The sequence below is a fragment of the Trematomus bernacchii genome, unplaced genomic scaffold (assembly GCF_902827165.1).
Source record: "Trematomus bernacchii unplaced genomic scaffold, fTreBer1.1, whole genome shotgun sequence".
Classification (NCBI taxonomy): Eukaryota; Metazoa; Chordata; class Actinopteri; order Perciformes; family Nototheniidae; genus Trematomus; species Trematomus bernacchii.
The window spans coordinates 4,883,211-4,896,623 of record NW_022987840.1 but is presented as its reverse complement, the minus strand read 5'-3'; the positions used below and the strand labels follow the sequence as shown (position 1 = coordinate 4,896,623).

Genomic DNA, 13,413 nt, shown 5'->3' with positions numbered 1-13,413 from the left:
TTTCAGGAAGCTGAAACCTAAATACTTTAAGGAAGATAGATGAGACAACAAATCATCTGCAGTCACTTTCTACAAATGTCAATGTTGCGTTGTCAGGGTAGGTTTACTAGGTTACATTTAAGATTGTTTGAACCTTGATTCAAGGATTTGTACAATGTTTTAAAAATCTGCATATTCCCTTTTTAAGAAATGTATCTAACCAAGTTTAACACATGCACTTTGAGAGATTTGCAATTTACAGCAGCAAAAACTAATATATCTAAGGTACTATATCAAATGAAAGGCTAACTCCAAAACATCCTGTAACATCTGCACCTGTATAAATCAATTCCATTCGTCATACTGACACGGCATCCTAAACATAGTGAACAAATACCATTCAGATGCACACGTTTGAGAACAGAATCAAGCCTTAAAATAATCACTGATAGAGGTGAAAACTTCTCAAATGCGGCAAATATTTAGAAGCCTTTGGCTGTTGATACATTCATCTCTTCAACCTTTATAGGCTTCTTTTTGGCAAGCTCATGTTCTGTTCCATACAATTTAAGTTGCATGTAAATTAAGATATATTACATTGTATAAAATACCTATCACGTCTGACTGTACAAAAACTGCCGTCTTTAGTTTAACTTTGTCCAGGACTTACTTTGTGGACAGCGGCCCTTTAGCGGCCCTGTTGTTGTCCGGCCCGGTGTAGGTGACGGCAGCTAGCTTCCTGCTGCGGTAGTTCTCGTAGTGGACGTTGTTTGTCACGTCCTTCAGGTCCTGCATGTGAGTCCTGGGGAGGGACAACAGAGAGTTCAAAATAGTTCAAATGTGGTCTGAGTCAGAATGTGTCAGAACTTTCTCCAATTAAACAAAGATAAAACTGAGGTAATGGTTTTTGGAGCCAAGGCAGAACGTATAAAAGTTAGCGCTGAGCTCAGTCTGCAATGTTCAAAACAACAGATAAAGCCATCTAGGTGTAGTCATGACTCTGACCTGAGTTTCAACAGTCACATTAAAACAGTTACTAAATCAGCCTACTATCACCTAAAGAACATTCTAGGATAAAAGACTAATGTCACAGCAGGATTTGGAAAAACTTGTCCATGCTTTTATCTTCAGTAGACTCGACTACTGTAATGGTGTCTTACAGGTCTCACTAAAAATCTATTAGAAAGCTGCAGCTATTCAGAACGCTGCTGCTCGAGTCCTCACTAACACTAAGAAAGTGGATCACATCACTCCTGTTCTGAAGTCTTACACTGGCTTCCTGTGTGTCAAAAATAGATTTCAAAATATTGTGCTGGTTTTAAACCTTGAATGGTTTAGGCCCAAAATACATTTCTGACCTCCTGCTAAATTATGAACCATCCAGATCTCTCAGGTCTTCAGGGACTGGTCAGCTTTCTGTCCCCAGAGTCAGAACTAAACATGGAGAAGCAGCGTTCAGTTATTATGCTCCAAATATCTGGAACAAACTCCCAGAAACCTGCAGGTCCGCTGCAACTCTTACTACTTTTAAATCCAGGCTGAAGACTTTTCTTTTTGCCGCTGCTTTTAATTGAACTATTCATATCTTAAACTGCACTGTAACTTTTATTCATGTATTTTTTTTGTTTTAATGTTTATTTATCTTTGCTTTTTAATGACTGTTTTTAAATGCCATTTTCTTAATGTCTTTCATTTTTGTAAAGCACTTTGAATTGCCTTGTGTTGAAAGGTGCTATATAAATAAACTTGCCTTGAGTCAAATTTCAACTGTCTTTAAAGCTACATTACTATCCAAGATTTATTTTGGGTTAAAAACAGATCTATTATTATCAGAAACCTCAGTTTGTATACAGGGCCTCTGTTTAATAACTGCCTTGATGTGTTCATTGACTGCATATGATACAGGTTCCTTATACTCTTTGATTTTCAGTACCTAATAGCATGTCCCTGAGGATGGTGAAGTCGCAGTGGTCGCTGTTTTCCACTAGAGGGGGAAACAAAAAGTCAGTCAACCAATTATCAGAACAACAAATATGTGACCTTGCTTGTACCTCAGACACTTCAGCAGTGCTCGACTATTCTGGTAATATTTATTAAATGATAATGTCATACCTTCTGCCACCCCCCAGGGGTATTGTCTCCCTCGGACCCTCTTGCTGTTCACCTCGATGATGGTGTTGCTTCCTACTACAGCAAGCGGCAACTTGTCCTAACAAAACAAACAGGTAAATTAATGGGTTGGTGTTCTCCAGTACACTCATGTAATATGTTTTGCGTCAGGTGACATAAAATACCTTTATCTTTTTCACCAGCTTGTTCTCTTCCTCATCATCTGTCTCAGGGAACTCGTAGATCTTGATTTTGTGCTCCAGGATTTCTCGCATTATCTGGCAGGAAAAAAAGGAAATGTTAGCAACATCAAGGAGAGATAATTAGAATTGGCTAAGCAAAAAAGGTATGACTTGAGTCAAATGTTGAACCGGGGAAAAACTGTTTTATATAAGATATATCCAATTATGTGATGTAGAAATCCCTTTTAAGGTCACAGTACATACATTTTTCGGTTGACACATCATAATTTTATGGTGTCTCGATACTCTTTTTAGAATGTGTATTTTCTGTTTTGTCTTCTATACAGCAGTCTGATGCTGCATATTCTTATTTTGCAGTTTTTAAGATAGAGTATAGACACAGACTGCAGTTTACATTCCCCTCTAACCTATCTTGTTTTAATATATTGACCTATCGGCACAGTTCGTTTCAGCCTAGCTTGGTGTTGAAGATGCCTTTTGATGTGATCCTGATTTAAAGGAATTCAAACTAAAATCTACATCAGTATAATAAAATATGTTAATGTTTATTGCATTTTTTTAAAGGAGAACACATCACACAAAGAACATTAAAACGGTTTGAAATGCTACTTCTTACAGGAGCCATATCAATCATTTTTTTTTATATGCATTTGAACTCCGACACATGATACATTTGTGCCATGTTACTGATGAACATAGTAAAAAAAAACACTCCTGCAGTAGTTTGCAGCTGTGGAATCCACCGACCTGTTTCTTGAACTGTTGGCATTCCTCTGGGGTGAGGGTGTCGCTCTGCTTTGGCGATCAACGGGATGACATTGACTTTCTCATGCAACCGTTTCATGAACTCGATGTCCAAGGGCTTCAGTCTGCACACAGACAAAGATACAGGTTAGCACGTAGCTCAACTGGATATCAGTGTCAGATCAGTAGGATTCAGACTGCAGCGTGATCTAACATTGATATACCATTTTCCATTCCGTTTAGCACACTTAAGAACTAAATAATGAATCAAATCGCTACCCCTTATGATTTTGTGATTTTAGGATATTATACTGACTGGCTTTTGGATTTACATTTGTCCGTTTCTTTTGCCTCCTTCCACAGCAGAAGACAAGTGGGCGATACCAAATATAGAAACGTATCTGTGATTCATGACAGATGTTTGTAATGTCTAAGAAAGTGACCTTGCAGTCCTGAGAAAGGGTCATTATTCTTTCCAACATTTGCCGTTACAAATCTATTGAGTTGTAGCTTTGCATTTCACTTTGTATTACGTTATAAAATATAATTACATCTTCATTTGATTTTGAAGGAAAATTGGAAACATCCCTCTGAGTTGATATCTGCCCTGAAGCAGAATCTGATGTTGTTATTTTAAGAGTGGGATGGTTGTCACGTTGCCAACAGTCATGCACATCTATTTACAGCACTTGAATGCAACAGCTGATAGCAACCGTTTCCATCGAAAAGAAGAGCAATCTATCCGATCACTAAAGACCCCTCAAGCATCATTACCAGTTGACAGAAGTGATGCTGATGCTGTTCATGATGGGTATGCCAATAAACCAAACAGTAAATAATAAAACAACACAAAACCATCTCACTAACAGACATACGAGTAGACTATATATAGCTAAATGTTGGATGACATCAACTTCAGTGTGACTCATCAGCCCCCCTGCTATTCAACAGGAAAGGGAACTAAGATCAACCCTAAACAAGCACATTTCTCAAATGACTCAAATAAGGTTAGGGGGGAAGAAAACATGTCCAACACTACAAAATGTATGTCAGTATGTAAGATTGCATACTGAACAGAATAAAGAGCCAGTATGTCATAATATTGGGGCTGCAACTTAAATAATTTAACACATATTATCCACCTATCCAGCTCTTTTTTTGTATTAATCTGTAGACAAAATGCAAAGTAAATAGTGACAATTGCCTTTCACAATCCCCTCAAAACCTAAGGTGACATCTTCAAATGAATTCATCATCCAACAAACAGTCCAACATCGAACGATATTCACTTTAAAAGTCATAAAGCATAAGATAGAACTAGGTCATTATTGTTTACAGCCAAAACAGTTCAACGCCAGAGAACATCTCAGATATTTGGGTTCAGCCACAGTTGGGCCATGTTTAACGGTTTAACAGAGATTGATGTGGGTGATTCTTCTTTTCTCAATGAGTGATCGTCCTCACACCGCTAAGAAAAAAGTCAGCAGAGTTCAGCTGGGAGTTCAATGTTTACATTGTCTCTTGAGTGTTGGAGGTCATTGTGCTGCAGTGTGAGCGCAGTCAGCTGGTGTTATGAGGGGATGCTCTTTGTGTGTGTGTGAGGACATACGCTGCCATCCTCAAGGCTAAAGTGCTGCTTGTGTGGGTACAGAGGACAAGCTTGTACAAACACAATGTCTCACTGAGGACGCACAGACCAAGGATGAGGAAAAACACACAAGAGGACAGAGGCTTCTTCATTCTGTACAGTCAGTCATGGTCAACCGCTTTAAGGAGACGTGAGCACACTGAACATTTGCATAAACACAAATTGGGGTAGCAAACACAACACTGCTCTACAAATGCAAACCGCATTAGCTCCCCTTGTATGGTTTCACAATGTCAACAGCCTTAACTAAAAGGCAAGCTCTCATATTAGCATACTTTTAAACCCATGTGTCATCTACCAAATACCAGCACCAACTTTAAGGGCAGGAAACAATGTGTGAAGTTTCTGAATTTCCCTACTTCCACACTCTGCTTTTTCAACACAGATGGAAAGACATGACGAGCACAGCTGAGCTGTCAACTAAGGATATATTTAAGATCTGGTGGCTTGTGAATAATAAACATTACAGTAAAAATTCCTCACTGTCATCTCTTTACGAAACGTTACGCAAACAGTGTCATCAGCTGGGCATCTTGCCAGAGTCTTTGCGTGCATGGCCTGTGTTCCCCCCTCCTATTATCTCTTATTAAGGCTTCAAGTGCTTTGCTGAAAGTCTTTATATTTAGACCAGTTTAAACAGCAGTTAAAATGACAAAACATTATTTATTTAAGGGATATTTAGGGGGGAAAAAAGGACTTCCTTGCTTTTATTACTACAGTTGGTTGCCAAGTTTAACACCTTTGTATGAATGTTTTTTATTTGGAATATGTATTTTATGGATGCAGTCTAGGTGAAAGAGCAGAGAAAAAGAAAATGTCCCCACTCTATTGGACAATAAAGTTAATATAGACTCTTAAAATGCAGTTTTATTTTCTCTGCAGTCCACAATTGCAATTTCATAATGTTGTTACTGTGCATTTTGGGAGAAGTTAAAGGTTCGGACTTCAAGTTTTAACACTTATTCTACAAGAGAAGCTGATTCATTCTCATATTATCATTCACAGCTATGCCCTTGGGGAAGTAGTTAATAGAGATTGAGCGAGACACATTTACTGCACACACTCAGGAGCTGCTCCGCATGACCGCAGCTTCATGCAGTCAGCCATCGAGCTGTTCCAGAATCAGTGGGTAGCTCAGCTCCATGCTGAAAATGCTAAAGGAGGAAGAGGAAGGGCTTTATTGACCGTCCTTCTTTGGATTTTGCAGACTGCAACAGGGACCTGAACCAACAACCCAGTCACCACCCTGCTTCTCTGACCTTTGGACCACTCCGCACCTCTCATTTCCTTCTCTGGACTATTGTTTCAACTAATTTCCTCTCAATGTTAACCCTTCCACGTTTTCCTTTCCCGTGCCCCATTCATTTTTACATCCATCCTCTTGAGATGTAAGTACTTGATTGTCAATGGAACTGCCCATGCTAACAACACGAGTGGTGTATGGCAGTCTAAATAAAAGCACCCACAAAGAAGAGTTATTATGCTTGTGAATTGTTTCCTAGACTCACCCATGTCCCGAGGGGGCGATGAAGTACAGGCAACAGTGGATTCGGCTGTCAGGCATCTGTCGCCTGTTCACCCTGGATTCTGAGTTCAGGTAGTCTTCAAACTTGCTGTCTATGTGGTCGATGATTGGCTGCCAGCTGCACAGTACACACAACAGTTTCCGTTAAAGACACTCCCCACGAAGATCCAATAGTTTTCCTTTGAATTAAGGATGGTGAATAATAGATTTGGCATTTTAAGGATTTTAAGTAAGTCTATATTATCTGTGCGGAGCAGAATTTGTGGCGATCCTTACCAGTTGCTGTTGTCTACGGCATCTCCGAACCCTGGGGTGTCAACTATTGTGAGCAGCAGCTGGACGCCGCCTTCCTTTATTAAAACTTTAGACTGCTCCACCTGGCACAGGAGGAAGAGAGAAGGGCACATTGTGTTCACTTGGGCCTCACACTGTGCTTTTGAAACCACATTGTTTAATTAAATAATAAAAGGGAAAACACAATACGGCAGGAGGGGTCTGAAATCATTATTCACTGTAAGCTTATAGCATCACAGCATATATTTCATATAGAAAACACTTGAGGGCTAGCAGCATTGTAGCAACACGCCGTGTGCACACTGTGCTATTGTTAACTATGCTGAGAAGCCAGAAAAGCACAGAAGCATCTGGAGATAGCAATGCTGTCAGTCAGGAGCCAGACAGATAAAGTGCAACACTCGAGGCTCTCGAGATCAGGACTGGGTTTTTATAAGTATGGAGAGGAAGATAAGGGAATTCATGGCAGAAGCTGACAGTGAGGCTGACATGTTCAACACCATTATGAGAGCTACGGTTTTTTAGAAATCATCAAAATATACACATCAATCTGAAAGTAGACTTTTCTCCACCAAACCCCATAACTCTTTACAATTTCAGATGACAGTATTGGATATTATATGATGTGCTAATGTTTAAATTGGAGGGGTAACTATTTCGGTCTTCTGTCTGATCAGTTTGCATGGCGTATGGAGAGAAAGGAGCCATTATTCTTTGTTCATCAAAGGAGGGTTCTCAGGCACTGTAGTATCATAAATCATATGTTTATAAACAGGGCATTCAAGTATGTTTTCATTACATTATGGTAAGTTTGTTATTGGTCCAGTTGCTGCTATAACTGAGCCAAGAAGTTTATTGTTACTTGCTTTCACTCTTAAAAGACTCTAAGGCCAGTCAATCAAATCGGGAGATAAATAGTCGAGAACACATTGAAAAAACCTTTAATCACGAACACATTTAAGTCTTTTACACAGATGTGCTTTGAAAACAGTATAGAATTGGTATTTGTTGTTCTTCTGTCTGTTCAGGCCATGGGCACATTTTGAAATAAAATGTCAAAATGATGGTTTGGATAGCTGCCAAAGCTTGCATTCACATCAAGGCTGAGTTTCTCTAAAAGTTGAGTCAGTTTCAAGCTTTTCTTCCAGAACTCTCAGATTCTCAGAGATAACTGTATCAAGCCACAAACCTCTGCGTATTTTTTATCTATGATATTTGGTCTGTTGGCCTTAGCAGATACCAACACTGCCAGTGTGTCTTAACACTTGTGTGGCTACATCCAAACTCAAAGATAATTACTTTAAAATAAATACCTGTACGGTCTTTTTGATTCGATGTGAAGGTCCAGGGTACTCCAGTGAATACAGGTCTGTCAGGAACAGAGAAGTTGATCAACGTAGATTTACCCAACCTGACTCGCCTGGAAAAAAATTAAGAGAAATCAGTATTTCAGGAAGACTGTCATCTTCATGTTATAGTTAGAAAGTTATTCACACTGTAAAGATTTGCAATAAATGGGATACAATCAACAAGAATATTACATTCAGAGACACAAACCCCTGTTATTATAAGCACAGAAAGATCAATGTTGACATCCTGAAGACAAAAAAAGGCCTTGTGTCTGTCCGGGGATGAGACTGACATTTTACAAGACATTAATCCATTGGGTTCACAGTTAAGGCTAAGGAAACAACACAGACAATGGCTCTTGTTATGTGCGTGCTGGACTGACTGTGTGGTCTGAGAGGCTTCTCCAGCTTGGTTGGCCATTGTGTGCCCAGTTTCCAAGCTTCCAATGAAAAGAGTCATTAGTGGAAACGACCACTGACACTGCCTGACTGCTTTTGGCGGATTGTCCACAAGTCAATATTTAACGAGCCACCATTTACACCAGAGCTACAGTCAAAGGGTAATGGTGTTGGGTTTGTGCTGTGGCATTTTGTTGCTGTACAATTTATGCGTGGCACGTAACTATGTGCTATGGGTATGCGCTTGTACACTTACTGAAATGTGTAGTGATGACAGGACTGTGAGTGAGCTGCTCTGCGATCTGTGAACTGAAACAGGTGTTGGGCCAGTTGTTTCACGAGGGCAGACGTGCCAATCACTGCTGCTGGTAATACCAGTCCCATCTCTGTCCTACCTCCTTCTTTTCATCCTCTTTCACACCACACTGGTGACGCATTGCGTTGCACGGCGGGGACATGTGGGCTCGCAGCTTATCAGAGCCCAAGAAAAGCTGAATATTGTTCCAAGCAAGAGGGGTGATACCGTAAAGACAATGGCAAGCCTTTAACTACCAGAAAAGCCCAGAGGACCCTCCTGTTCTTTCCTTGTTGGTAGATGCATTGCAATTTGCATGTTTTTTAAAATTATTCCCAAAATGAAGCTATTATGTAGCAACACTGTGAAGCATTAATAGTCCGCAGTTGTCACTATCAGAAGCTTTAGCAGAGGACAGTGCAGAGAATAAGGGCAGAGTGATATACTAAAGTCCCTATTAATAGCAATAAAAAGACTGCCACATAACATGTAAATGGAATGCGTCTGTGGTACTATAGGCTAAAGCCCCGCAGAAACATGGTGTTGTTGCTATTCTAGAGTTATGCTGGGTCGAAATTCTGACAGTCCCACCACAGGAAATGTTTTGACCCGAGAGAACATTTTCCCTCCAAACAGGGACTGATCAGCCGAGGAGGATCTTGGCTCAGTGTCAACTACCACATCCAGGCATTTTAAAAGAATGTTTCCATTTTATTTGCTGAATGTTGCTAGATTAATTTCATCCAAATGTTTCTTCTCAGGGGGACCTGACACTATGATTAATTTGAATAAGAGTAATGGCAATGGTCCCCTTCCTCTCTGACTCAGCATTAACACTACAAAGCTGGGGGAGCATGTCCCTTGTGTATAAATATGACTGCGCCCACACACAATCTCCTTCTTTCTCAAAAGCAAACCACAGTGTAGAATTCTTAAATGCCACCCGCCAATAAAACAAATGAAATGATTCATATAAAACATAGAGCAAACAGAGGGCTGAGAAGTGTGTGTTCTTACCCACGACCATCAGGGTGAACTCGAAGCCCCTCTTGACAGACTTCCTGTACCACTTGGTTGGGGAGGCTTGCAAAGCCAACATATCCTTCCAGACTCTTTTGCTGCTGTAGAGAAAAAAAAGAAAGAAAACACATTAAATCCAATTAAGAAATCAAATTTGCCAAACCTGCTTCAGCTGCAAGGCATACACATTTGTAATTGCCCCTATTCCCATGCTGCCAAACTGAAATATACTCCCAGTCTTAAAAATCAATCAAACCTTTATGTTCTCCTGAAGTAGATTCAAAGTTACAGACATCGTTTTTCAAAACATTTTTACAGTTTCACATACTAACTGTGCATCTGCTCATTCCAGTTTTAATCTTAGATATATCACATTGAGGGAATATTCATATCCAAGATTCCGCCATTAAAAACAAATATGAATATTAATAGTCTAGATGTATTGAGCATTTTTAAATTGTAACTAAGCAGGACTCAGTTGGTATCTAGGAGTTTTGAGAATCCTCCAATACAAGTTTATAGAATGTATGTTTTTTGCAAAGCGGTATAAGTAATAAAAGATAATTTCAAATACTTACTGTTTGAACTGCTGTTTTGTGTAGTAGATCAATGTAATGTGGACCATTGTGCGTGCAGAGCCAGAATTTCCAGGGTCAGAAAGCAAAGAGAGAGATCACAAAAAAGCAACATGGAATCATCTCAGGCCATCTGACAAACAAACCATTTTTCTCTCACAGAATCAGGATTGCAAGCTGAGAAGCCCAAGGCAAAATGATTCATGATCTCTGGGCTATTGTAACAACACAGACAGTTGGCCAGTGTTGTTCATATTACACTCCACTTGCTCCTTTAATGTCAGTATCACCATGAAGCAAGGCCCATTCATAGTAGCTTTTTGTATCGCCTGTGGCTAGGAAAGGATTGCGACCTTTACTCCGGAGCATCTCCTGCAAACTAACAGCAGCCCACATGTCTTCTGTGTGACACTATGATTTAATAAGCCGATTTGCCTACAGGATGTGCAGTTTAATCTCAGCAACATCCTCATCCTACTGCAACTGTGTGCGAGTACATACATTGGGTTTTGTAAATTAGTTCACTAGCAAACCATCATTAGTCATATCCATTTTAGCTGATTTTGATTCTAAAAAAAATTAGAAGGAAATAGAACTGTCAGTTTATACAACAGTTGTCAGTTTTCTTTCAGGCTGTCTGACAGGTCTGCCAAAGGAAGTGGTGACAGGTGGTGGACTCAATTAGTTTGCTTGTGCAGATTTTATGCATGTTTCAGTGTGTTGTTTTAGTTGGAGGGAAACACACACAGTGTTAGGATTTAAAGGTCAGTCTGAGCCAATGACTTAAAAAAAAGTCAAACATGAACTCTTAGGGACTAGATCCACTGTAATCCAGATTAGATGAGAGTCGTGCCTTCCTTATGCCTGGCAGTGACACATTTTCCAGATTTGTTTTCTAACCTAGATTCCACAATCATGGCAGTTTACTCAAATTATTGATCTCACACACACACTAATGGAGCCCCCATCCGGGGCACACAAACGACGGAAAGTGGTCGTTCTCCCGGTTTAAAGAAGCACTGTGTAAAGACAAATTGTATTGCTAGCTACAGCGACTTTATTCTGCATAATGTGCAACCATTTAACGTTTTCTCACGTAAACAAACAGACTAATGTAGAGCTACAACAGTTCACATGCAGTGGTTAGTTAACGTTAGCATTACTCTGATCTGGTTAATCCAACATGCGACACCAAGTGAGCTAGTTAGTATAATTGCTAGTAATTGAAGACGAAAATTGCTAGTAATTGAAGACAAAAACACGTAAAAGGTGTATTAATGTGACCCAATACGTTAGCTCTTAACACCAACAGAAACGTTTGCTAAAATACTTTTCTAAAGAGCTAAAGGCAGGAAATGACTCTACCGTTAGGTTATGCACACTGCTAGCGAAGCCCAGGCTAGCAACTAGCTAACCCATCCAAAGACTGGGCGTTGGTTGCTCAGACAACTGCAGAAGCTAAAAACAGCGGCACGGACAATTATTCAAAAAGCGAATACAATCACACACAAATAAACAGAGTTGGAGTTTACAACGCGGGTTTCTGAATAAATCTGACTGCAGCAGCGTCTTACCCATAACGTTGACGCTCCCTGCCGCCTCAAAAACCGATCATTCACAAGCCGACATTCCCCTTCTCGCAGCTTTTGCCTGAGCTACGCACAGTGAGGAACGCATCGCCAAACGTGTTCAACTAACCTACGCCAAAAGGTTGACGTAAATTGTACGTGAATCACAAAGGGAGGAACACTCCAGTATCGCGATAGCTTGTAGTTCCTTTGAGTCTTGACGTGTTCTCGCGAACACAAACCAAAAATATTTGGTTCCATTTTTAAACATGTTAAACTAATTACACTTCCCACTCCTCCTCCACCATTAGCCTTTATCAATCAAACAGTTTACTTTATTTATTATTAAATAATAGGCATAGGGGCTGATTTTTCAACGTAGCATCCAGTGCATTTATGAGTCAATAACTTGTTGCTGATGGATTGATATGTTTACCTTATTAGAAGCAGTTGATTGAAAATATTTAGGTGAAACACAAGTTTGTGTGTGAGGAATTTGTATAAATCTTTTTTTTTTAAAGATTAAAATATGCAAACATGACAGACATGTTCCAATATATGGTACAGAGAATATTAAAATGATAAAAACATGTATTAAATAAAAGAAATATTGATAAATAAATCAAATAGAATGGGTAGGATTAAGAAACTCTAATAATAATAAAAGATTATACTAAGAAATAAAAATATTTGATATTATTTTAAGAGTTCCTTGTAGGGTTAGCCTACTGCTTACCGGTATTTTTTTGTATTTTTTTGTTGGTATTGTTATCGAGTTTGAGTTTGCAAAAAATACATTTATAGTATTTATGTTGAAAATCAAAGGTGTTAACGACCTTCCGGTGTTAAATTGCCGTGGTGACGGAATGCGAATAGCGTCTGTTGTATCCATGGTATACCAGGACTGTCTATATTGCTAACCTGGATTGGTTAGAAACGCTAATGTCAAGGGCTGCTGGCGTTTCAGGATTAAAAAAACCATGAAGCTATATCCTCGATTTAGGATAATATAACACAGTTTGTATTTAGCAGTTCATAACCAGCTGTATGCTTCTAGTTTGCGATGCTGGAGGAGGGGTAAGAGACGTTGCCCTTTTTTTTAACTGCCTAACAAGGACAGCTCAGTCCAACACCACTTCCTTTACCCAACATCATCCAAACAACTAGCTAGCCTTCCTGTCACAGCAGCTAGCAGTGGGGATGAAACAAGTAGGCCTATAGGCTACTCAGAGCTTTTCTGAAATAAAGTGGCAATATGCGACAGTGAGATACTTTGTTACAAGTAGGATATCTGAACTCAAATTCCAAAAGTAGCTCCTCAAATTTTAGCATCATCAAATACCAATAGTAAAAGTAGGCTACTCTCATTATCTAGAGTGGCTTATTTCAGAATAATATGATTAGTTATGCTAAAGATGTTCATTATATTATAATTTGAAATGTGTTGACAGTATTTCTTAAATATTTATTTAATTTTAATTGTGTGTATTCTATTTTATTTTATTGCAAATTCTTTGTTTGTGAACACCTTAACCCAAAAACCAGATTCTGATAAACTGGATTGTTGCATTCATCAATTTAAATAGTGCAGCTGGTAAAGGAGGAGCTAATTATAATTACTGTTTAATGTATTTTAACACATAATAGTATATCAGAAGGCAATGGTTTATTTACATTTTGTATGAATATTCTAACTCTGCAAAGT

The 13,413-nt window shown here is 39.2% G+C and overlaps 1 protein-coding gene across 1 annotated transcript in view; it reads right to left on the bottom strand.

Moving 5' to 3' along the window:
- Positions 1 to 11,784, bottom strand: part of sept7b (septin 7b) — a 16,251-nt gene extending 4,467 nt beyond the window's left edge. Inside the window, 13 exon segments of the mRNA XM_034153444.1 lie at positions 650 to 783; positions 1,914 to 1,963; positions 2,092 to 2,188; positions 2,274 to 2,366; positions 3,039 to 3,083; positions 3,085 to 3,160; positions 6,192 to 6,326; positions 6,485 to 6,585; positions 7,816 to 7,922; positions 9,563 to 9,611; positions 9,613 to 9,666; positions 10,144 to 10,154; positions 11,715 to 11,784. Coding sequence (XP_034009335.1) covers positions 650 to 783; positions 1,914 to 1,963; positions 2,092 to 2,188; positions 2,274 to 2,366; positions 3,039 to 3,083; positions 3,085 to 3,160; positions 6,192 to 6,326; positions 6,485 to 6,585; positions 7,816 to 7,922; positions 9,563 to 9,611; positions 9,613 to 9,666; positions 10,144 to 10,154; positions 11,715 to 11,769 — 1,007 coding nt within the window. The 5' untranslated portion in view covers positions 11,770 to 11,784.
- Between the last annotated feature and the right edge of the window lie 1,629 nt (positions 11,785 to 13,413).